This window comes from Phocoena phocoena, chromosome 17 (assembly GCF_963924675.1).
Source record: "Phocoena phocoena chromosome 17, mPhoPho1.1, whole genome shotgun sequence".
Taxonomy (NCBI): Eukaryota; Metazoa; Chordata; class Mammalia; order Artiodactyla; family Phocoenidae; genus Phocoena; species Phocoena phocoena.
In genome coordinates, this window is record NC_089235.1 from 45146617 (window position 1) to 45172393 (window position 25777).

The window sequence follows — 25777 nt, forward strand, 5'->3', positions numbered from 1 at the left end:
TGTAGCTCACGGGCTCTAGGGTGCAGGATCAGTAGTTGTGGTGCACGGGCTTAGGTGCTCCGCGGCATGTGGGATCTTCCTGGACCAGGCTCAAACCCGTGTCCCCTGCATTGGCAGGCAAATTCTTAACCACTGCACCACCAGGGAAACCCTATTTTCTTTTAAGATGAGGATTTATAATGCTTATCTCTTCACAATTTAAACGACAGCTCTATTTACTTTTCAACCAACATACTTTAAAGAAATGAATTTATGTTGATGAATAAAGCAGCTTCTTTCTGGAGGAAAGGCAGGTATTCGACATGAAGAAAGGATAGTTTCTAACATTGTTTGTTGAGAATTTCAGCAGATGCTTCCCTCTAGGCTGAGACTAGAATGCAGAATCCTCTCAGTGGCTTGCAATATTTACGAATTTGCCACATGGCAAATGAATATTCCTGTTCTTATAAAAATGTCAGTGCACAAACCATAGGCAGCGATACATTAGTATTTACATTTATTTCATGTATGCAGTTTACACACTCACTATTGAACAAAATTGGAATGCAGACAAATATACAAATACCATAATAAGCATTATAAAATAAAATAACTGGCACTAGTGTTATAAGCATATTAATGGGCCTGGTGAGAAAAATGATGAAAGAAGACTGCAGCCCATGGCATTTTTCTTTTTATCAAAAGAAAAAGCTCTGTAGCACCATAATGGTAATACTTAAAAGAAACACATAAGATGGAATATTTTAACTGAGGTTAGCCTGTTTTATTTAAGTGAATTATACTGGAAGTTAACAGTAGGCAATATTTTGGCCAACTTCTGTTTATGTCAGCTGAACATCTTCCATAAACAAAAGCAAAGGAAAATAAAGCCAGCCATATACAGACCCCTCCTTAGTACAAACTCTGCACCGTGCTTTGATTTCATGATTGGAGAAGATATACATGTGCTAAAAACTGAGGTTATGTAAAGTTATTCACTAAAGCCTGAGTGTGTCTTTGGTAGGCTAATACTTTTTCAGCATTGTTATTGTTAATCATATTTATGTTTCTCTACCCTGTATTTTTCTACATAATCCAAGGTGGCTAGAGAGGACATTATGGAAAACAATACAGCAAAACCCTCAAACAAGTAGGCCCTTAAAATCTACTCTATTCTGAAGGCACCAAGAATCAGTGGGGTGCAAACTTCCCCTTAATGAAAGGTGACTTTTTTGTAATACTTATAAACTAATGGAATTTTATTTTGCAGTTTTATATATTTTATTTGGTGCTGTCAGTATACTTAATTACCTACTTTTACACTTTTCTTCTAAGATGGCAACAATATACAAGATATATAGGGTACCAGGTGTTTCTATTTCAAAGTTGTGCAAAAACTGCCACAATCTTGCTCAAAGTGTCTAAGTATCCAAATGGTAGCAAATGGGCTGCATTAAGCTGTATATATCCACACTGCATATGAAGAAAAAAATGAAATTTATGCCCAGTTATGAACATAAATGTTACAAAGTGTATCGTATACTGCGAGTAACCTGCAAGGTTCTTTAAACAGTATCTTTTAGTGGTTTCAATAAAATGTCACTAACCACTTAGCCCTAAGCCTCAAGTTCTCTTCATAAGAATGCTGTAGAACTGCATTAGTATTTTATATTGATTATAAATTAAGCCAAATTTCTATCTAAATACACAAGTATGTGCTTCAAGCAATGTTTTGTGGCAAACACACAAAACATAGTTCTCTTAAGAATTACTGTCCTTACAGTAATGCACTTTTAAAGCCTTCATTTCATAGTTTGGTAATTAAGATCCACACGAAACACAGTGCTTTGCTGAACACAGAAACTGTATCTGCATTATGATGATGCAACCCAGCGTTTGCTGGCAACTTGAAACTTAAAATAGTCACGTGCAGTTCAACCAGCTCCAAACAAGGTTTTTCAAGTGGTAATTATTTTGCAGCATTTATAGGTCTATATATCAGTCTGAATTGCAACTTTTAATTCCACTGTCTGATGTGAATGGTTGTTATTTGCTTCTTTTAGTGCACTGCCAAAATATAAATCAATATTGGTTTTTATACCACTGTTGCCATGTTCTTCAGCAATATGATTCAACTGTGGAACTTCTGAACATGAAGCAGTTTTAGTAAGCACAGAAATGCTACACTGATGGGGGGAATTTTCCAGACGGTCGTTTTCTACCTCAGGAAGAATGTTAACAGTAGCAAAGCGGGCGTGATAATCAGTGGAACCATGACTACAAGACGTTTTCATGCTTTCTAGGTCAGAACAACTAAATTCAGAAAAATGACTAGAGTGGGAATCTGCTACAGAAGGCATACTGTCACTGAGGGATGGTGCCTCGAATTCACTTGAGTTCGTACTCTGTTGTTCTAACAACTGTGCATCCATGTCCTCTCTGGTCTCATTTATCTTCATGTTACTCTTTTTCCTCAATTTACCACTTTTTGATTTCTTTCCTGCTGCTGCTTCTTTGGACCACTTGGTGGCACTGGATTTACCTTCAGGCAAGCCACTGGATGAACCCCCAGGATGACTTCGGGTGGCACTGCCATCCTCCACACTGCTGCTTCCACTGTTGTGCCTGAATTTGGATGGCTTTGACTCGATATCTACCTGAACCTCCATACTGTTGCCTTCTCTGGAACATAAGAGTAACACATATAAATTTCTGACTTCCTCTTTTTAAAAAGAAAAATGCAAATGACAGCAAAGGGGGAGAGGCTTCTGTGTGAAAACTTCAAAGACTATATAAAAGCTATTAGAACAAATTAATGCAGGATACATTCTACTAATAGAAAAAAGTTGCTTGAAATAAGAGGACTATCTTTAAAATAATACTTCAATTTAAAATAAAACAGAAGCAACTACACTCATTGCTTATGCTATTCCAGGTACTATGCTACCTTCTCCATTTTTTTTTCACAACAGTTGTATTGAGATATAATTTGCATATCATAAAATTCACCTGTTTCAAGTGCACAATTCAGTGGTTTATAGTATATTCACAGAGTTTGCAACTATCACCACTACTGAACTTCAAAACATTTTCATCATCCCCAAAAGAAACCCATTAGCAGCCAGTTCCCATTCTTCCCTCCCCCCAACCCCTAGCAACCACTAACCTAATTTCTGTCTCTATGGATCTGCCTATTCTGGACATCTCACCACTTTCTTCTTGCAGAGAACCTAATAGTAGATAACCATTATTCACAATAATTTTGCCTAATGATAGGGATAATTCTTTACAAATTAATTTTAAAAATACTTCTGACTTTATAACAATTTTTTCCTTACTTGTCCAATGGGATGTAGGAATTCAGAATGGATCCTGCCATTGCCTTGGTGCTGGCATTATCACTAACTGTTCCCAAACTGACTGTGCCAGATTCTCCACTTAGGCTGTACCGTTCTTTCTGTACGTCTGCTTGTACTTCCAACCTTAAAGAGAGGGGTATTAGAAAAAAAATCAACTACATATAATATCAACACTACTATGAGAATGTATCTTTCAATAATTTAGTAACAAGAAGCTATTTTAGAAACAACTATAAACATTATTTTTTTAAGTTTCCTTTTATTTGATTATTCAAATTCTACTGCAGCACATTGAACAGTACCAGCCATCCAGATAAAATGGTAAAATTAGCTGTCTGCCAAGTAAGGTAATAACAGAGTAATACAAAAAGAACATAAAGGATTTTAACTTAAACATGCTCCAATATTCTTATGATGCGGTGCTTTGCTTGCCACACTTCAGTGCAAAACACCAAATCGGAATACATTAAAAACCATTCTACATGACAAATCAGTGCCTCAAAAAATCCTGGGCATCTATATATTAAAAATAGTTCCAAATTTAACACCTGACTCTTTAAAAAAGACATAATAGGGACGTCCCTGGTGGCGCAGTGGTTAAGAATCTGCCTGCCAACGTAGGGGGTACGGGTTCGAGCCCTGGTCCAGAAAGATCCCACATGCTGCAGAACAACTAAGCCCGTGCGCCGCAACCACTGAGCCTGCGCTCTAGAGCCTGCGAGCCACAACTACTGAAGCCCGTGCACCTAGAGCCCGTGCTCTGCAACAAGAGAAGGCACCGTGGTGAGAAGACCGTGCACTACAACAAAGAGTAGCTCCCGCTCACCACAACTAGAGAAAACCCTTGTGCAGCAACGAAGACCCAATGCAGCCAAAAACAAATAAATTTATCAAAAAAAAGAGACATAATATACACCACTATAACTTAAGAGTTTGTGTTTAAAAGCACACTACCTAAAAATAAGATAAACATAACTGATTTATCTTTTTTTTTTTTTGTGGTACGCAGGCCTCTCACTGCTGTGGCCTCTCCCGTTGCGGAGCACAGGCTCCGGCCGCGCAGGCTCAGTGGCCATGGCTCACGGGCCCAGCCACTCCGCGGCATGTGGGATCTTCCCGGACCAGGACACGAACCCGTGTCCCCTGCATCGGCAGGCGGACTCTCAACCACTGCGCCACCAGGGAAGCCCTGATTTATCTTTTAATTCATGTACTCTCCCCTACGTTTAAAAAAACATCCCAAAGCTAGTAAACAAAAGTAAAGAAAAGTGAATTAAAGAGGTAACAAAAGAAGATAAAAATGCTTTAACTTATCCTACTTATCTACATGGCTTTGGGTAAAAGACTTCGTGAGAATTAAATAACCATTAATACATAAAAGGACCCAGGCAGACTCTATCGGCCTCAGTTCTTGCATTTCCGGATATCCTGACTCCACCTGCTCCCCCAGGCTTCAGCCAGCGTCTCATTTCCTAACAGCTGTGGCCACCTCCAGTGGTAAGGTCCCAGCTTAATCACTGCCTTTACAGTATTCACCGAGGCAGCTCCAGCACTGACTCATAATATAAAATCTGACAAGTGCAGTGAAAAAAATGGCATGTTATCCCTTAGACTTGGTTTTTACCTCATCAAATCTCCTTACTCACTGTTTACCACTAAATTTCCGTGTTTGAAACCTTACTGTTTTCAACCCTGACACAGTAAGATTATATGCCATCATCATGCTTTGTGTTCAAAACTCTCCTCATCTATAATAATTAATAATTTGTAGTTAAGGCAAAACCAAACCAAAACAAAACAAAGCACAGTTTTCTCACCTGTGAAAACAGTTTACCATGGCACTTCCTGACAGACTCCCTGTGATACTGGCTCCAGCGAGCGCCATGGTGCTGGCCGTTTCACTCAGGTTGTCCCGGATGGCTCCTATTCGATCCATGTGGCTTCCACTTGCACTCAAACTGCCAGTCAAACCACCAACACTTCCCTCCCCTATGCTAGGGTTGTGTCTTGCTTCTGCTACTGAAGTTGTGTCTAAATGCAAATATTTCAAAGAAATTAAATAAGTGTGATTATTGATTTCCCTCTCCATAAAGTCTGTCATGATTTCAGATAGGACATATTTTCATATAAAGTATAAAACATACACAGGAATAGAAAAGGTGTCTGGAGTCAGGGACACAAAACATAACCGTGGAATAAGAGTAAACGGAAATATCTCACAGGGTAAAGTTGGATTAAGGATGCCCTCAGTTTTAAATGGTCACTACAGGCATACCTTGGAGATATGTATTGTGGGTTTGGTTCCAGACCATGGCAATAAAGCAAGTATCACAATAAAGTGGGTCACATGAATTTTTGGGTTTCCCAGTGCATATAAAAGTTATGTTTACACTATACTATAGAAAAGTGTGCAATAGCATTATGTCTAAAAAAAATGTATATACAGTGATTAAAAAATACTTTATTGCTAAAAAAAATGCTAACCATCATCTGACAACTCAGGGTTGCCACAAGCCTTCAATCTGCAAAAAATGCAATTAGCTGCAAAGTGCGATAAAATGAAGTATGCCTGTACTTTACAAGAAAATCAAGAAGATTTAGGAATTCTATAAAGAACCTGATGGTTGAAGAATTTAGCTAACTTTGAGAAAAATTATGTGACAGTTTTCAATAAGATGTTATTTAAAGAGCTTAGTATTCTCTAGGACAATAAGAATGGGCCAAAAGTTGACTTCTTGATATATTCCACAGTTCCGACTGTCTACAAGCTATTTCAAGATCTGATACCACTATATTCCAATCTTACAATACTTTTCACAGGCTTTATATTGGAGGATTTATTTATTTGCTCCAATATTTGAGTTCCTATTATATAACCCAACTCTGTTTCTAAGTACTGGGGACACAGTGGATCAAAGAGACGAACAACCTGCCCTCAAAAAGCTTACACTCTAGTTGGGGAGAGCAATAAATAAAATTATATGGTGATAAATGCTGTGAGAAAAAATAAAGCAGAGTAAAGGGGAGTAAAAGGCAGTGAGAGTGATGAGGAGTGCATGTGTGTGTGCACATGCAAGCGCCTGTGTATTGTTTTATATATAGTATGATCAGAGACTCAAAGGAAGTGAAGAGATGAGCCATGAAATTATCTGGGGGAAGAGTATTCCAGGCAGAGGAAACTGCAAGTTTAAAAGCCTATAAGTGGAAGTATGTTTGGCATCCTCAACATTAAGGACAGGTGGTATAAGGGAAGAGTTCAGAGATGTAGCTCAGCAAAGACCAGAGGGGGACTTATGGGCCATGGTAGCAACTGTCGATTCCATCCCCCCGCCCCTGGTACAGTTAGAAGCACTGGGAGAATTTTGAACACAAGTTAGATCTAACTTATGTTTTAAAAATATCATTATGTGGAATGGTGAGTGGAAGCTGAAAGCTGATGGATCACTTAAGAGGCTATTACTATAACCCAGGATAAAAGAGAGTAGCTTGGACTAGTGGAATAGCAGTACAGATGGTGAGAAATGGTGGAATTATGGCTAAATACTGAAGGAAGCAGCAAAACTTGCTGACGGATCAGACGTAGGGTAAAAAGGGAGAAGGGAGAGTCATCAGCAGCAGAGGTTTCGGCACAGCAACAGCAAGAATGAAGAGGCTACTAAACAAGGGAAGGATGACTGAGAGGACAACAGGTTTTAGAGCGAAGAGTCTGGTTACAGACTCTTAAGCTTGGAATTCTTGTTAGACGTTCCAGTACAGCTTAGGTAGAAGAGTTAGATGTATGAATTGAAGTTTAGAGGACAGTTCTAGCCTAAACATAAACTGAAGAGTTGTTTGTCTATATATTATTTAACAGAGGAGATTACCTAGGGAGTGCGTGTAGATTAAGAAGAGAAATCTGAGAACTGAGAGCCCTGGGAAACTCCAAAATTTAGAGGTTAGGAGAGGAAAATGAACCAGCAAAGAAAGCTGAAGAGTGGCCAGGAGATATGATGAGATGAGAAGTGGTTATCCAGAAAACAAGTAGAGAAAATGTTTTAAGAAGGAGGGCATGCTCTACCATGTCAGGTGTACTGTTACAGTAAGATGAAAATCAAGAATTGACCACTATATTTGGTAACATGGAGGTGACTGGTGACTCTGCTTTGGTGGAGTGGCAGAGAGGAAATTTTGGAATGGTAGGGACCAAAATCTGATTGGAGTGAGTTCAAGCGAGAACGGGAGGTAAGGAAGAGAACATTATCTTTGCACATATGCCTGATTACAGGCAAACCTCAGTTTATTGCGCTTCAGAGATACTGTGTTGGGGCTTCCCTGGTGGCGCAGTAGTTAAGAATCCACCTGCCAATGCAGGGGACACGGATTCGAGCCCTGGTCTGGGAGGATCCCACATGCCGTGGAGCAACTAAGCCCGCGCGCCAGAACTACTGAAGCCTGTGTGCCTAGAGCCCGTGCTCCGCAACAAGAGAAGCCACCGCAATGAGAAGCCCACGCACCACAACGAAGAGGAGCCCCCACTCGCTGCAACTAGACAAAGCCCGCGCGCAGCAAAGAAGACCCAACGCAGCCAAAAGTAAATTAATCAATTAATCAATTTTAAAAAGATACTGTGTTTGTTTTTTAAACAAGTGAAAGGTTTATGGCAACCCTGCTTTAAGCAAGTCTATCAGCGCCATTTTCCCAACATCATTTGCTCACTTTGCGTCTCTGTGTCACATTTTGGTAATTCTTGGAATATTTCAAACTTTTTCATTATTATTATATCTGTTATGGCGATCTGCGATCAGTGATCTTTCATGTTACTATGGTCATTGTTTTGGGGTGCCATGAACCGCACCCATATATGACAGCTAATTTAATTGATAAATGTGTATGGGTTCTGATCACTCCACCAATGGGCTGTTCCCCCATCTCTCTCTCTTCTCCTCGGGCCCCCCTATTCCTTAAGACACAACAATATTGAAATTAGGCCAATTAATAACCCTACAATGGCCTCTTAAATGTTTAAGTGAGAAGAAAAATTGCACATCTTTCACTTTAAATCAAAAGGTAGAAATGATTAAGCTTAGTGAGGAAGGTACACTGAAAGCTAGGGCAGGCTGAAAGGCTAGGCCTTTTGTGCCATTTAGCCAAGCTGTGAACACAAAGGAAAAAGTCTTGAAAGAAATTAAAAGTCCTACTCCAGTGAACACATGAATGATAAGAAAGCAAAACAGACTATTGCTGATATGCAGAAAGCTGTAGTAGTTTGGATAGAAGATCAAAACAGCCACAACATTCCCTCAAGCCAAAGCCTAATCCAGAACAAGGCCCTAACTGTCTTTAATTCTACAAAGGCTGAGAGAGGTGAGGACACTGCAGAAGAAAAGTCTGACGCCAGCAGAGTTGGTTCATGAGCTTTAAGGAGAGAAGCCGTCTCCGTAACATAAAAAAGCAAGGTGATGCAGCAAGTGCTGATGTAGAAGCTGCAGCAAGTTATCCAGAAGATCTAGTTAAGATGCTTAATGAAGGTGGCTACACTAAATAATAGATTTTTAATACAGATGAAACACCTTATATTGGAAGAAGATGCTGTTCAGGACTCTCATAGCTAGAGAGGAGAAGTCGATGCCTGGCTTTGAAGCTTCAAAGGACAGGAAGACCCTCTTACTAGGGGCCAATGCAGCTGGTGACCTGAAGTTGAAGCCAATGCTCATCTACCATTCTGAAAATCCTAGGTTTCTTAAGAAATATGCTAAATCTACTCTGACTGTGCTCTATAAGTGGAACAACAAAGCCTGGATGACAACACATGTGTTTACTGAATATTTTAAGCCCACTGTTGAGACCTACTGCTCAGAAAAAAAGATTCCTTTCAAAGTATTACTACTGCCCATTGACAATGCACCTGGTCACCCAAGAGCTCTGATGGAGAGGTACTATGAGATTACTGTTGTTTTCATGCCTGCTAACACACATCCATTCTGCAGCCCATGGACCAAAGAGTAATTTCAACTTTCAAGTTTTATTATCTAAGAAATACATCTTGTAAGGCTATAGCTGCCATAGATGGTGATTCTTTTGATGGATCTGGGCAAGGTAAATCGAAAACCTGGAAAGGATTCACCATTCTAGATACCATTAAGAACGTTTGTGGTTCATGGAAAGAGGTCAAAATATCAACATTAACAGCAGTTTGGAAGAAGTTGATTCCAACCTTCATAGACGACTTTGAGGGGTTCAAGATTCAGTGGAGGAAGTAACTGCAGATGTGGTGGAAATAACAACAGAACTAGAGTTAGCGACTCAGCCTGAAGATGTGACTGAATTGCTGCAACCTGATGATAAAACTTTCATGTATGCGGAGTTGCTTCTTACGGTTGAGCAAAGGAAAAAACTTAGTCGATAAAGCAGCGGCAGGGTGTGAGAGGTTTGACTCCAGTTTTGGAAGAAGTCCTGTTGTGGGTAAAATGCTATCAAACAGCATTGCATGCTACAGAGAAATCATTCTTGAAAAGAAGAGTCAATCAATTCGGCAAACTTCACTGTTGTCGTGTTTTAAGAAATTCCCACAGCCACCCCAGCCTTCAGTAACCACCACCCTGATCAGTCAGCAGCCACCAACATCCAGGTAGGACCCTCCACTGGCAAAAAGATTATGACTTGCTGAAGGCTCACATGATTAAAATTTTTTAGCAATAAAGTATTTTTAAATTCAGGTAGATACTTAATATACAGTATAGTGTAAACATAACTTTCATATGCAGTGGGAAACCCCAAAATTCATGTCTTGCTTTATTGTGATATTGGCTTTATTGTGGTGGTCTGGAAGCGAACCTACAACATCTCCGAGGTATGCCTGTACTTCCCTAAGACAATTTCTTTAACAAGAACTGTGGGAATTTCTTTAAAAAGAACACGCACATTTAAAAAAGCTTATTAACTTATACTCCTAATGGTAGTCTATGAGGGCCTTTATATGTTCCAGTTTTTGTTATAATTCCTATTTCTTTGAATAACATCAAAGATATTTTCTACTCATTGGGCATCTGCATTTCTTCTTTTATGAACTGCAGTTCTCTTCTGTCCTTTTATTATTGATTTGTAACATTTTACACAAAATAATCTAGAATCTCTAAGACATTACATTTCCATCGGAGGTTATAGGTACCCAGAACCATCCCACCCTCTTTCATCATTCACCTTTCCTCAGCAGCTCATTTCTCTGATGTACTTCTGGGTGAATACTATTAGGGCTAGTAAGAGAGCAATGGGAATTCTGACTTGCATGTTACCTACAGCCTTACACTATTACTACTAGTACGTACATTTTCTTCCTTTGCTGAAAGGACTTACCTACAGCTGTGTTTGTCCCACCAACATTTATATCATTTTCATCATCAAATTCAATCCTGACTCCTTTTCCATTGCCTGCTGAGACCCCACAACCTCCGCTTCGACAGAGAGAAATCGGAACAACACCATAGACATAAGCTAACATAATAGGAACACCAATACCTAAAGAGGAATTAAATTGGTCATTACAAACCAAAAAATAAATTACAGAAACACACATTTCAGAAGTCTTTTCAAGAGAAGGTGTACAGGAGAAAAGTATTAGGGTTCTGCAACTCTTGCCAAAAGCAGATTTACCCAACTATTAAAGGATGCAAGCAGATTCAAAGCTTCTAGCCTCAGGTGACACATATGAGGTTAAAAAAAAGATGTAAATCTTTTTTCTTTTTCAGTGCCAGGGCTCTAAACGGTGTTTTGGTGGGGAGGAAGGGATATTAACCACTAATAATTTACCAACTATCCCTAAGGCTAGGCTCTTGAGTTTATATTACTTTTAACCAATACAGTTACAGAATGAGAGGCTATCTGTAGGCTCAAACTGACCCTAAATAAATAAACTCTCATATCTTCAACAATATAATGCTCTGTTTTTCAAAATTCTCCCACAAAACTTTAATTCTATAAAATTTGAGGTAATTAGAATTTTTAAGCATTTCTTACCTACAGTTACTGCAGCTACAACTGGAGATACGATTACAGACAATGTTACACCACCTGCTATGGCCAAATTCCGTTTGTGCTTTGAAACATCCTTGCCTTCATATCGATTGTGAATCTTGAATTAAAAAGAAAAATGGGGGTGATGGGTTAAAGAAAAAACATATTACTTATTTAATTTAAATGAAACAGACCTACATTTGTTAGAAGTTTAAAGTGATTTACCTTATAATTTCATAGTTAAGTGTCCAAATTCAAGGTAAACATATTATTGCTCTTAAACCATATTCTTATATATAATTTGCTCCTTATTAATAGTTTGGTTACATAAGACAGTGATTTAATAGATTTTACTCTGTGTTTAATCAATCTTGAGTAAAAGTAGTCCTTATAATCTTATTCAAGAACAGTATAAATCATGTTTTGAGCAAAGAAGAAGGAATTAAGAACATTATTTTCAACATAGTTATGAGTTGGATGTTAGATCAACAGGATTACTTCTAAGAAATGTATCATTCCACAGAATTCTAAATAAGCATCCCTAATTAGTTGGCTTCTAGGAGAGGTTTACACAGTCTTTTAAAAACAAAAAAAACCCCTGACCTTAAAAAGCAGTACTAATAAGCAAACATCACTAAATAGAATCAATTTTTTTCTCAGATTCCTTTTTATAAAGAAAAATGTTATCAAATGACTCAGGATCCTGGGCTCTCATTTATAGCTCAAAGTAAGGGGTACAGAGAGAAAAAAAGAACAAATAATGTTGCCAGAGGACAGGAGTTAGATCTACTTGGCATCTTTGTAGAGTACAGGTGTTGTTAATAAACAGAACTTAATATCACCATGAAAGTTACTTGTGAAATTATTATATGAACTTCAGGAAATAGCTCAGTATCTTTGTTCTTGTGATTTTCAAGGGCTAAAGCTAATAAAGTACATTTCCCCCTGTTTCAAGACAGATTCAAAACAGCCTCAAAAGGGTACAGGTAGTCTCTAAAGTAAAATACTTGACTTAAAAACAATATTACAGATGAGGCATAATAAAGTAATCTATCATTATTATGTGGTTATTTTGAAGGCTGTAAAGTACAATGAGTCTTATGGGATGTATTAAACAGTGAAAAGGCTGGGATGGGGAGGTGGGCAAAACATGCATGGGACAAGGAACATTTCTATTTCCTAGTCAGAATTCTGTTTCCCAGAACTGACTATATGTTCCAGGGAATGGGTCTCTACACTTCCTAAATAGTCCATACAGGCAGAGATGGCAGACCTTCCCAAAGTACCTTTCATTATCCTTCAGTACTCTAGCTAATACCTGTTCCTCGCCCCCCCCATTCCTACAAAACTCAGCACTGAAGCAGAAAAAAGACAAAGCTACAAACTGATGGAGCAGATTTGCAAAGGGAGGCTGTCAGGAGAAAGAGTCTTCCAGATAATTCCACATCCTCAAGCACCAATGTTCAATTACAGTGATCATATCAGCCCACTACTTCTGGTTCAACTTAATTTTTTCTGTTTTACTATTTTGTGCCACATTTGCTATTTGTTATTGTAAAGAAAGGCTCAGCTTTTAGGTACTTTATCAATTTAATAGGTTTTCCTGGGCTGGTTTATAACCCTACACACCCCAGAGAACACTGTTTCAGTGGAAAACTAATTCATCAACTTGCAACCATTTGAGTACAGGTTTGCAAAAAGGAGACTCGTTACTGCACCTAAGACTGAACAATGAGGTAAATAATCTCTCCTCTATAAATTATTTGCAGGTGTATGCAGTACAACAGTCTTTCTTTCCCTTCTACTTCTAAGTATCTGAATAGTTTTGTTTTCGGCAAAACCTTGCTTTGGACAACTTACGAAAAATTATTATAATCAGTATTATGTTTGGGACTTTAAACAATTACCTTCTGAAATAAACATTCGGCCCATAAATATGTTTGTCCTCAGTCTCAAGCTAATTAAAAAAATAGTATGTACTGTTATTTCTGATTATAAAAGTAATATGTGTTGAACATAAAAAAACATGGCTGTTGTATGAAAGAGGATCAGCCTTGTCTTGAGTCCTGAAAGTCAGAACTAGAATTAAATGAAACAATTAAAAGGGAAATGGATTCTGACTCAACATAAGAATTTTCTAACACTTACAGCTCCCTGGCAACAGAATGGGCTGCCTCATGAGATGGTGGTTTCCCCATCACTGAAGTGCCCAAATGGATAGCTTGAAATTTATCAGGGATCTTATATAAAGAATTTGTGCATTTGGGTTTAAATCCCAGCTCTGCTTCTTCCTGTGTAACTAAAGATAAATTACATAAATTTTCCTAAACTTCAATATTCTAACATATAAATTGCTGTGAGGTTAAAATGAGTCAAAGTATATAAAACATCTACCACACAGTTAGAACTCAACAAATGTTAGTTCCCCTTTTTAAAATTCCTATACTTTGTTCTGCTTGGCTACAGGGTTGGGATTAGATCATTTATGAGGTTACTTCTCAATTCTGATATTCTACTAATTTAGGCAGCAGTAGACTTCTTAGCCACTTTGTAAATTATCCCTTTAATCTTTCAAAAAAGAATTATTTGCTTAGCCAATGAAGTATCACTCAGGCCAGTGGCAAGTATTGGGTGTTCAGACTTTCACAAAATTGTTGTAATCTACAAAATAGTGTATTTACTAATAGGAGTAATCTGAAGAAAAAAAAAGCTTTGAATTCAAGTTGGAAATAATTCAGGAACTGGCTAATTGTTCTTTGCCTGAGGGCATATGTTATTTCTCTATTAACCTTATAGACCTGACTTTACAAGGACATATCCATGAGAAAAAATGTCAGGTGTGGATTCTTTAATATTTTATATGTAAAGTTTATAATGCAAATGTACTGAAGTTTTCAGATTCAGATAATTTTAAAGCAAGTCTACTTTTTATGCATACATATAAGCTTGCCAAACACTGAAAATTTATTACCTCATGAAAAAATAGTAACTGTTTTACACTTAAGATACCAAAAATGACCTCTGTCTTTCAAAACAAATAAACAAATAAAAAAACAAAACAAACACAAAGCAAAACCATCAATCCTAAATCTAAAGATTTAAAATAAGATAATAAATTAACAAGGAATCAAGCATTTTACCTTACGGCCCACATATACAGGAATGCCAATAATCATGGCAGGGATAGCAATGCCAGCTATTAAAGCAATTCCTACGGGAGCACCAACAAGTGTTCCCAGCTGCCACAATATTTTCTTCTTTCGGCTCCAGGGTTTCTTCCCCCAAAAAGTACATCCTGATGGACTAAAGGAAAAAATTACAATGTAAAGTAACTGTTGCAAAACATCACAGTAACAATTTACTACAATACATTCAGCAATAACTATAAAAGAATTCTCAAATTTAGGAATGAGGATTTTTTTCCCCTTCCTTTGAATTCTGAGTTTACTAAAAGCTAAAGTATCAAGGTAAGCACCACCATAAATTACATTAAAAGGATACTGATAACTGGGATTCAGGTTAAACATTTATCCCTAGTCCTCCATTAGCCTCAAAACCTTAGATTAGTTTTGGAAGAGTAAATTAATGCAAAATACGCTTATTTTATCCCTGTTTTAGGCACATAATTATCTGATTATATCATAAACTCACTCTGTGGCCTAAATGAGGAAATTTATGAGAAAATTAAATGGAAATATTTATGACCTACCATAATTACATGGGGTATTAAATGCTAACTTTCTAGTTTAACAAAAAACAAAGCCGGGAATTCCCTGTCAGTCCAGTGGTTAGGACTTGGCGCTTTCACTGTCAGGCCCAGGTTCAATTCCTGGTCGGGGAACTAAGATTCCACAAGCTGCGTGGTGCAGCCCAAAAACAAACAAACAAAACAAAGCCAAACAAAAAAAAAGAAGAAATTTCCATTTCTTATTTTTGACTAGCTATTAATCTCAAATGACTGGCACAATAATTGGGTTCCTATTAAATTTACGTAGCTAGAATAAAATAGATCTCTTCAAGTATCATATAAATTCCAAGCTTAAGAATACTAAGGATAATGCTGTTTCCAAAAAAAGTCCTTTTGTCTTACAATATAAAATTATATTTAGACATAAATAGCCCCTTCTGTAAGCTTACCTTAAATAATGTAAATCCGAGATTTCTTTCATACACAACCAACAAAACTCACAACCACAGACAGCACATGTCATGTGATTACAGCTCCCATCATTCATCTTTATTATATAAGCAGCACACCGTGGACATGGTTTTATATCATCAGCTATTAAGAAAACAGACATTTAGTATACAAGACTAGTCTAAAAATAACAATTTCTAGTAGATAATTATAGCACTGCCAAAATATCTTAACATGTATGGTTTATTAACCGATAGCTTTAGCCTGCTAATTTTAGTATATAAAGCACTTTTTTTTCCCTTCCAAGGAAAGGGACATATTTTACATTAAATTTTCAAACTGTAAACATTTTTCCAACAGTAGCAGAACAATGAGAATAAAGAATAACAAAATAATAAAAAGAGAAATGAGAACCAAGGGCAGCTCTAGACAAACCGGGAACTATATAAAGTTTGTCTTTGTCCCCACCCCATAGCTGTCTTCAATGAGCAGCACTTCAAGTTCTAGGACTTTTCTAACAATCTCCACTTAAATTAAACGTAGATATTCCGTATACTATTCCTTTAGTGAATGACTACTAACGGCAAGTGACAATTTGATAGTAACCTGAAGCACTACATAAAAATAGCACTATGAGTTTACTCCTCTCTTCTAGGTAACATCAACTATAGGCACTGTAAAAATACCGGTATCTGTAGAAAAGCAGCCTTTTTCTCATATTTTAATTCATACAATAGATAGATGGGCCTTGCAAAGAATCAGAACTCAGATAAAAGGGAGGAGGTAAGAGGTTAAGTAAGGGTTGTATGGTTATAAACACTTAATGGAAAATAGTTTCAGAATTAAAGCAACCATTTGTTGGTTATGCTCATGACTGTTTTTAATTAGTTAACTTCGTCCATTTTATTCATTTATTCAAATGCTGTGGTATGCTTCGTGTATAGTAATATGGTTACAATGCACAAAGATGCCAAGTTACAATCAAGTGGTACATAACTTTAGGAATCGCTGAGACAGAATAAGAGTTATCTCAAATTATGCAACTATTTTGAACTTTGGCATCTATTTAAATAGCAACCAGTAATTATTTACTGTTACTAGTAATCACCTGTATTTTCCAACGACACATAAGACAGCTAAGAAAAGATATGTATAGTGCAAGCCACTGAATTCAAGTATTTGTTTCAATTTCTTACATGATAAGCATTAAGCTATATTCTATTTTCCTTTCTACAAGTTTTATGGTCAAATTTTACCTGTGCTTTATCAGTGAATTCAGGTTTCCTTAGCGCTTCATTTAGGGCCAAAGCTGTTTTTTAACTTAAGAACTGGTCGATGCTCACAATTACTGTTTTAACGATTCAAACAATTTTGAGCAAACTGACAACTCTATGCAGCCAGACCAAAACACATAATTACTAGAATATAAAAATTTAAAAATCCATAAGTCATGATTTAAATGATCCAAAGAACACAAAGTCTGCATGAAAATGTTTTTAACACTGGGCATGAATGAAAAAAAGCTGGCTTTTATAGCTAATATAATAGCTAGTACATTAAAGAAATGCTAATACTCTGCTTAAGTGGCATATTAATTGATAAACTTCCTCATTTCAGAGTATTCTCAAATAGTAAATATCCCAATTAGTGGTGAGAGTAAAAAGACTCAGGCTTTGGCTCTGACATATGCAATCTTCAGAACAAACTGACAGGTGATATTCCCATTCATTTTCATGGTTCTAAAAACACAAAAAGGCCTTTTAATATGCTAAGATTACATGTTAGAGAATTAACACCATAAGCAATCTAATGATATGTGTCTCTTTTATATATTTGTACTTGCATGCTTTCACTCTCTGCATACTTGTTTGTCTACAAAAAGCTGTTTTGTCTGCTTTGTCTCGTTTCTGGAACAACAAACTGGAAAAAAAAATTTTTTACTGTGCATATTAGATAATGTATTTCTCTCAAAATAGTCTCCAAATGCAAAAATCCTAAATAAAACTGTTTTAATGATTAGATGGTCAAATGATGCCCCACTCCCCAAGCATCAATTAATCCACAGCTCCTTTATACAAAAAAAAAAAAAAAATGTTTTCCATTTCTATTTAAAGTGTTTGGCAAAGCTTTTGTCTTTTTAAATTACTATATTTCTATTTGTTGTTAAAATATGTGCCATTGTCATATTAAGAAAAAAACACTGGGTTACCAAATATTATGTTCTCAAAAATTGTTTTAAAACTCCCCTGCCCCTGCAACATTGCCTATAAAGACTTAAAACAAAATGTTAACAGTGAATATCTTTAGGGGTGGTAGTAATAGGGGATAGGGGTAGGTGGGGAGCTGAGCCAATTAAATATATTTTTATAAAGGAGGAGAAACATGGTAACAAAAATGAAAAATATGTGTTTCATTTAAAATGCAGTAACTCAAAGTGTGTTAACTCCCTGGTAGCTATAAGAGTCTCATGTAGATGCAATACTGTCAGAGTTTAAAGACAAATATAATCATAATAGAAATTATTTAATGTACCATATAATTAAGCATACTTATTTAACTTCAGGTAACTGATTAGAAAGAAATAGCCAACCAATTATTATTATTATACCAAGCAATTATTATTAAAAGTGCAGACTATTTTTTAATGTATCATGATAACGAGACCAAAAAACACCACGATACCCAGAACAATAGGAATTAATAAAACTATTTCAGATGGTAGTTTACTTTCCTCTTGTCTTTCCACAAGTCAGTGAAAAGCCAAGTTCAAAGTTTTAATTTTTTTATAGATTACATCAAGGAAACTACCACTAAACTTTTGTTCTGAGAGCTTTTATTTTTGGAACACTGTAGGTGAAAATGCATGTACCTTATATTTTCAGAACAATGAGATAAGATTTTTAAATCAACATGGAAAAATTCCAAATGAAGTTTATTTTTTAAAATAATCACCTTGGGAGGGAGGCTATTCCAACAATGCTACTATTTAACTCAAATCATTTGGAAGTTTTTCTTTCATAATTACTTTCAAAGCTACTTTATATATATATAAAAGTCACACTCATGATCATATAAGCACATCTTACTTTGGATCCACACCAAACCAGTGATTCAACTTGGTATGTTACTCTAGGTGTTAAACTTAGCTGCAACGGAACTTTTGGTTATCCCCAGAAATCAAACTCACATTAAAGGGATAATTTTAAGTGAACGTATAAGGGTTATGACCAGTAAGGCATTCCAGGACAGCACTGCTAAATAAACATAAAATCCCCCACGATGACTATAAGGAAGACCAACATTCTCTGGGATGTGAGTAAATCATGATATTTACTCTAAAATTAATAACAAAAGTCATCTCTTAGTCATTTCTTTTCTTTTTTTTTTTTTCTTTAATGATGGTTCAGATATATGCAAATCTCTAGCAGGGGACTGTGGTTTCTCTAAGTTTCCCTATCTCATATAGCCAAAGCACTTACTATGAGCTAGGAAATGTTTCAACCTTATGGATTTAAGTATTATTAGTATCTTTATCTTATAGATGAGGCAAGTAACTTCCTCAGGGTCACACAGAGAATAAGTGAAGAAGCTGGAATTCGAATCCAGATGATGATTCCAGAGCCCATTCTCCTACTCTATATGTCTGTGTGTCCTGTAAGCAATAAATATCCATCCCCACTTAGAGAAGAGGGATATCATTTCCAAGGGGACCACTTAATAGCTATAGCTGACTCTACAGAGGACAGTGTAGGCATACTCAGGTCCTCTCTGAATTGCTTCTGAACCAATACCTACAGATTATTATTAATACCTTTGGAGTTCTACCCCAAATCGTTAGGAAAGGAAATAAAACAAGTCAACCAGTGAACAAGCAAGAAAATCCATGTCCATTGTATAAAATATTAAGTGTTGAATTTAAAGTTTATTTAATTTTAAATTCAACTTTAAATATTAAGACTTTTTTTTTCTAGTAGCATAAAGTACATGACTATTTTAATACACTGCTAGTAGGAATATAAATTATTTTCTTGATAAATTTCTGTATTTTCCAAGTTTTTTCCTTTTATAATCAATGAAAAAAGTTAATATTTTTCTAAAAATGACTGAAGTTCCAATAAACAGTGAAAATTCTATGAAATATTAGTTTTTTGAATTTTTATTCAAAGAACATTAAGATGCTCAGACTTTTAAAAAATTTTTTAAGATTTATGAGATGTATATGTTTGCTCATGTACAGATCTCCAAGTAATTTTTAAATTCCTAGCCAAAGACACAAAGTTCTTAGTGTACTCCTCACCAAGGTATGATTCTGAATCCCTGATCCTGGAATTGGTAATATCTGTAAATAAAAATTGTATTTCACAAAACATGTAAATGAAAAGGATTCCAAAAATAAATACTGTTTTAAATCTGTAACTGGGTGATATTTATACAATAAGAAATAATCTCTAAGGGTAATATATTCAAAATTAATATATTTTTTAAAATAGTTGCTAAGCTTTACATAAAACACCTTTATAAACATCAGTTTCAGACCATCTTCAGCTATCAGTTATATAAATCATCACTGACACTTCCTTTCTTCCTTTTTTTTTGGACAATAAAATCTTTCCAACTCAATACCACTTTCTTCTACAGAAAGAATGAGTGCTTCTGGGACAGAAATGCTAACACGTAAAACACTTTAGAAAATTGAAAGGATACAAGGACTGAATATTACATTTTTAAATTAAAATAACTGGTGTTCTATATGTGTCAAATATTTACTAGAAGAAGTTAGATGTAAATACCTGCTGCTCCAGACTCTTGACTATAACTAATGGACGAAGAACGTATAGTTCTCAGACGTAAACTCTGGGCTCTCTCCTGTCGAGCAGCATCACAGGTCTGATTGGGGTGCCAAATCTGTTTACAGTGGTAGCAAAACTCTGTTCCACAGCCTTCTCGCCCACAAGTTAATTTTGGACAGCTAGCACATCCAAATGCTATCACAGCATACCTTTACAGAACAAGAAAAAAGATTTAAAATGTGATGTAAAATAAGAGATACTCATTAAGTAAAAACAGTATCCAATTTAAATGCTATTTCAGAAAAAGTTTTCTATTTATGCATGAGCTAACAGTCATAAACCCTAAAACTATCTATCTCATCAATATAAAAATGGGGAAAAAATAAACAGTTCACAAATGAAGACATATAAATGCCTAAAAAAATTATTAAAGTTTAATTTTCAACTTTTAACTTTCAACTTTTAACTAGGACACCAAACTGTATATATAGCCTAGTCCTAATTTTATAAAAATTCTATTAAGTTAGTATTATATGCACATAGAAAAGACTAAAAAGAAATATACCAAAAGTCTTAACAGTAGTTTGCCTGGTATTAGGGTTTTTTCTTCTTTATATACTTACATATTTCTAATTTTTACAACTACTTGTTAATGCTAAAATCAGAAAGATAAAAAAATTACCTATTTATGACTATGGATCAGCTATACCTATCAGTTAATGGCAAATGAGGCCAATTCATACATTTTGTGAATATCTTGAGTTTATGCATAAATTCTCACATTTTTGTTTTTAAGATGCATGGCAGAAGTTGTCTTCGGTGCCAATCTCCTAATAAAAGGTACACAAACTCTAATTTCTCCATCAGGAAATTTGTTATTTTGCTTCAGAAAAAAAACCTGAGAACAGCAGATTTGTGACTAATATCTATTTTCTGAGTTAATATTTTTGGCACTTTAAGAATTTCTGACTTAAAATAAATTCTGGGCACTCTTAGACATTTATCCCAGAGAAATGAAAACTTAAGTTTACACAAAAGCCTGTATACAAATGTTTACAGCAGCTTTATTTGTAATAGCCCCAAAACTGGAAACAGCCCAGATGTCCTTCTTCAACAGGTGAATGGTTAAACAAATTGTGATGCATATATACCATGGGATACTACTCAACAACAAAAAGGAACCACTGATACACTTAACAACTTGGATGAATCTCTGGGGTATTATGCTGAGTGAAAAAAGTCAGTCTCAAAAAGTTACATACTTTATGATTCTTTTTTTTTTTTTTTTTGAGGTACGCGGGCCTCTCACTGCTGTGGCCTCTCCCGTTGCGGAGCACAGGATCCGGACGCACAGGTTCAGAGGCCATGGTTCATGGGCCCAGCCGCTCCGCGGCATGTGGGATCCTCCCGGACCAGGGCACGAACCCGTGTCCCCTGCACCAGCAGGCGGACTCTCAACCACTGCACCACCAGGGAAGCCCTATGATTCTATTTATATAACATTTTTGAAATGACAAAATTTTAGAAATGGAAAACAGATCAGTGGTGGCCAGCAGTTAGGAATGGGGTGGGGTCAAGGAGCAGGCAGGAACGAGGTGGATGTATTTAAAAAGAGCAATATGAGGGATATTTGTTGTGATGGAATTGCTCAGTACCTTGACTATGGTGGTGGATATGGATACACAAACCTACAGGTGATAAAATGGTATGTAACTAAATACACACACAAAGATAAATACAAGTAAAACTCGGGAAGTCTGAATAAGATAGGTAGATTGTATCAATATCGATATCCTAGTTGTGATATTGCTTTATAGCCTTGCAAAATGGTACCACGGAGGAAAACTGTTTGAAGGATATAAAGAATATCTCTGTATTATTTCTTACAACTACACATAAATCTACAATCATCTCAATAAAACTTTCAATTTAAAAAGCCTAGTGTTTGAAAGAGAAACAAACAAGTCATCTATGCATAAGAGGCTTTTGTAAATATCAAACATTTTGCCTAGAAATTTAGGGGAGTTTTTCAGGGCTCCTCTTCTTACTGGAATAAAATTTAAATAATAGTTGTAACAGAGATTTTTATTGAATTACAAGATAATCTATTAAATTATGCAAAATGTTAGGAGTAAGGAAGTTCCTCCAATTTTGGACCTCTTGCTTCCTTAGTATCTCACCCTTTAAACTTAAATTTTACATATGAAATTCCAATTTATGTTTGCGGTACGCGGGCCTCTCACTGCTGCGGCCTCTCCCGTTGCGGAGCACAGGATCCGGACACGCAGGCCCAGCGGCCATGGCTCACGGGCCCAGCCGCTCCGCGGCATGTGGGATCCTCCCGGACCGGGGCACGAACCCGTGTCGCCTGCACCGGCAGGCGGACTCCCAACCACTGCGCCACCAGGAAAGCCCCCAATTTATTTTTGATAGGCCATTTTCAAACTACCATTGTCTATCATAAATGTGTTCAAACACGACTAAATTAAAGGCAATTTAAACCAACACAGGGTAATCTAGGAAAGTTCCATTTCCCTGACGGCTTATTCATTGGAGTCTCAATAAAAAGAAAACAATTCTTGAAAAACTATTTTCTCCCAAGTTATAATCTAAAGCAGTCTTTATAATAGTAGTAATTTCAGTGAAAAGGAAATGGCATTCTCTTCTAAACCTCTTCTCTACCCTACTTTTTCTTGAAAAAAGGAGGGAAGGCGAGAGACAGAATGGGGAAACCCGTGTGTGTGTAGGGGACTATGTTATGACCATTTTTTTAAGTCAGTCACAATTTATAAAAGCAGAAGAAAAGTTTAGACTACCAAACTCCACTTCTACCACTTATTACCTGTATAATTTTATGTAAGCTACGCAATCTCCCTACAACTAAGTTTTCCCAAACATAAAATAGGGATTCACTAAAGTTTGGCTTAGCCTCAGTATTCAGCCAAAAACAGCTTCAGCTTTGGCCTTGACCTTTAGAAGGCCAAATAAGCAAATGACTGTTTCAATGACATTTCTAGTACCTCTGCATTTATGCTTGATTAATGACCATTACCATTTCTACATCTATATAAATAATGTAAGTAAAAAGCTTACTGCTTTATATGGTGAAATCTTACTGGACAACTGAAGTATAAATGTACACCGTGCTGCAAGAATACAATGCAGTAATTCTTAGTGATGACTGTGAAAGCCAAATTTAGACACAAGCTTAAGAACTTTCTAATAATTAAATAGGGAAACAGATTTACAGTAAATATGAACATCAAGATTGCTTTAACTAGATAAATCTAGGAAGAAAATATTCTTTCTGGGAAAACAAATATTTATAAAAATATATGAGGTAGATTAGCAGAAATTGGGCTATATCGTAATTCTAACCTTTGTAGAGGCTGTTCAGTGTACTAGTATATCACTAAGCAAAACTTTTAAGCACTGACTTACTTTCTAGTTAGTGATTTAGGCTATCTAGAGACAGCCTTTCAAGAAAAAGCCCTTTTAGGGAATTCTTCACATCTTGACAAGAATTAAAAGCAGAATGTCAATTTTGCCATTTCAAAATTTCACAAGTTCCAAAATCTGGCAAAATATCCATAAAAACATGAAGGGTTATGGTGAAAAAACTGAGGACTCATATTTTCTTTTCAATAATCAGAGTTCCAAAGAGCTTTATAAACTGCTTTAAGATAAATATTAAAGTTTTGAGTCTAGAGACTTAAGCTTGTTGAAAATGACTGCTTATAGATATCTATTTAGAATTTTTAAAATATGCAGTGTAATTACCGGGAGCAAACTAACAGCTGACATGTTAGCTAATTAGTTAATTACCATTCCCGCATCATGATGTCAAACATTTAATATGATGGCTAATTTTTAAAAATTAATTCCTAAAATTTTATATTTATTCCTGTATCTCAAAAGTTCATCACTGGTGATATTTGACTTTGACCTTGGATGAATACTGATTAAACATCTGGCCACTTGGCTTTTTTGAAAATGTAGATTTTGATGTATCTCAAAAATTAGGACATAATAGGGCTTCCCTGGTGGCACAGTGGTTAAGAATCGGCCTGCCAATGCAGGGGACATGGGTTCGAGCCCTGGTCCAGGAAGATCCTACATGATGCGGAGCAACTAAGCCCGTGCACCACAGCTACTGAGCCTGCACTCTAGAGCCCGTGAGCCACAACTACTGAAGCCCACATGCCTAGAGACTGTGCTCTGCAACAAGAAAAGCCACCACAATGAGAAGCCTGCGCACCACAACGAAGAGTAGACCCTGCTCGCCACAACTAGAGAAAGCCCGCGTGCAGCAACGAAGACCCAACGCAGCCAAAAATAATAAATTTTTTAAAAATTAGTAATAACAAAATGTTGTTTAAATAAAACAGTGTGTGTGTGTGTGTGTGTGTGTGTGTGTGTGTGTAGGGAGGGAGGGAGAGAGAGAGGAGAGAGAAAGAGGAGAGAGAGGTGGGGGAAAGGAAAAGAGAAAATTAGTTTACAGTACATCATATGTATTCAAAATGTTAGAGATAAAGTACATCAAACTTGTTTTATGCTACTCTGTATTTTTTTTTTTTTTTTTTTTGCGGTACGTGGGCCTCTCACTGTCGTGGCCTCTCCCGTTGCGGAGCACAGGCTCCATAGGCGCAGGCTCAGCAGCCATGGCTCACGGGCCCAGCCGCTCTGCGGCATGTGGGATCTTCCCGGACCGGGGCACGAATCCGTGTCCCCTGCATCGGCAGGCGGACTCTCAACCACTGCGCCACCAGGGAAGCCCTGCAGTATTTTTTTAAATAGAAAAGCTAAGATGTCCTACCCCAGAGCTAAACATTTAAGTCCCATTCAATCTAAGCAAGTTCCAAAGAAAAACAGGATTATCTTTATCAATACTAACCAAATATTTTCATGACTGTGAATTTTGATAACTATAAAAGTTAGGGTATTTTGTCTAGAACCTTTTTCTTATGCTAACAATTATTGAGAGTGTACTATATAAGTGTTCCGTTTTCATACACATTCAATCTCAGTAACTGTGTTAAGCACATTCTATTATATATCGAGCAATTAAATGTACCTAGCATTCACATATTTTGAAAACAGAATGTCAGGACTCTTGAAGATGATTTTCATTGTGTGGGAGCCAAACTTATTTTCCACTGGAGAACAGCTCTCAAATTATAATGGAAGCAAATGGTAAAACTAAAGTAAATACAAAATATTTGCTTTAAAGAAAAATTTCAATGCTCTAATGCATTAGGTATTATTTGAGAAAATAACAGGCTCAGCAGAAGGTCACAGAAATAACTGAATACTACTAGTTAACTAAGTAAACATCTCTGGCTTAAACAGTACACAAATCTTGGTTCAGAAGATAGTTCCATTTCCTTCTATGATCCCTTATTTAACTCAGGTCTTACTTTCTGTCTCTATTTTTCAGCTGAAGATCTCTAGTTACTTGAAATGATTAAACATTCCTACTTAGCAGCAGTGGAGGGATAGGAAGAAAGTGGGAAAGACGGAAA

The 25777-nt window shown here is 36.4% G+C and overlaps 1 protein-coding gene across 1 annotated transcript in view; it reads right to left on the minus strand.

The window, feature by feature from the left end:
* Positions 1 to 479: 479 nt before the first annotated feature.
* The window catches only part of RNF19A (ring finger protein 19A, RBR E3 ubiquitin protein ligase), a 57838-nt gene continuing 32540 nt past the window's right edge, over positions 480 to 25777 (minus strand). Inside the window, exons 3-10 of the mRNA XM_065895081.1 lie at positions 20256 to 20464; positions 15465 to 15609; positions 14468 to 14630; positions 11331 to 11445; positions 10671 to 10832; positions 5156 to 5369; positions 3318 to 3461; positions 480 to 2661 (exon numbers count right to left, since the gene is read on the minus strand). Coding sequence (XP_065751153.1) covers positions 1971 to 2661; positions 3318 to 3461; positions 5156 to 5369; positions 10671 to 10832; positions 11331 to 11445; positions 14468 to 14630; positions 15465 to 15609; positions 20256 to 20464 — 1843 coding nt within the window. The 3' untranslated portion in view covers positions 480 to 1970. The remainder of the gene's footprint in view (positions 2662 to 3317; positions 3462 to 5155; positions 5370 to 10670; positions 10833 to 11330; positions 11446 to 14467; positions 14631 to 15464; positions 15610 to 20255; positions 20465 to 25777) is intronic.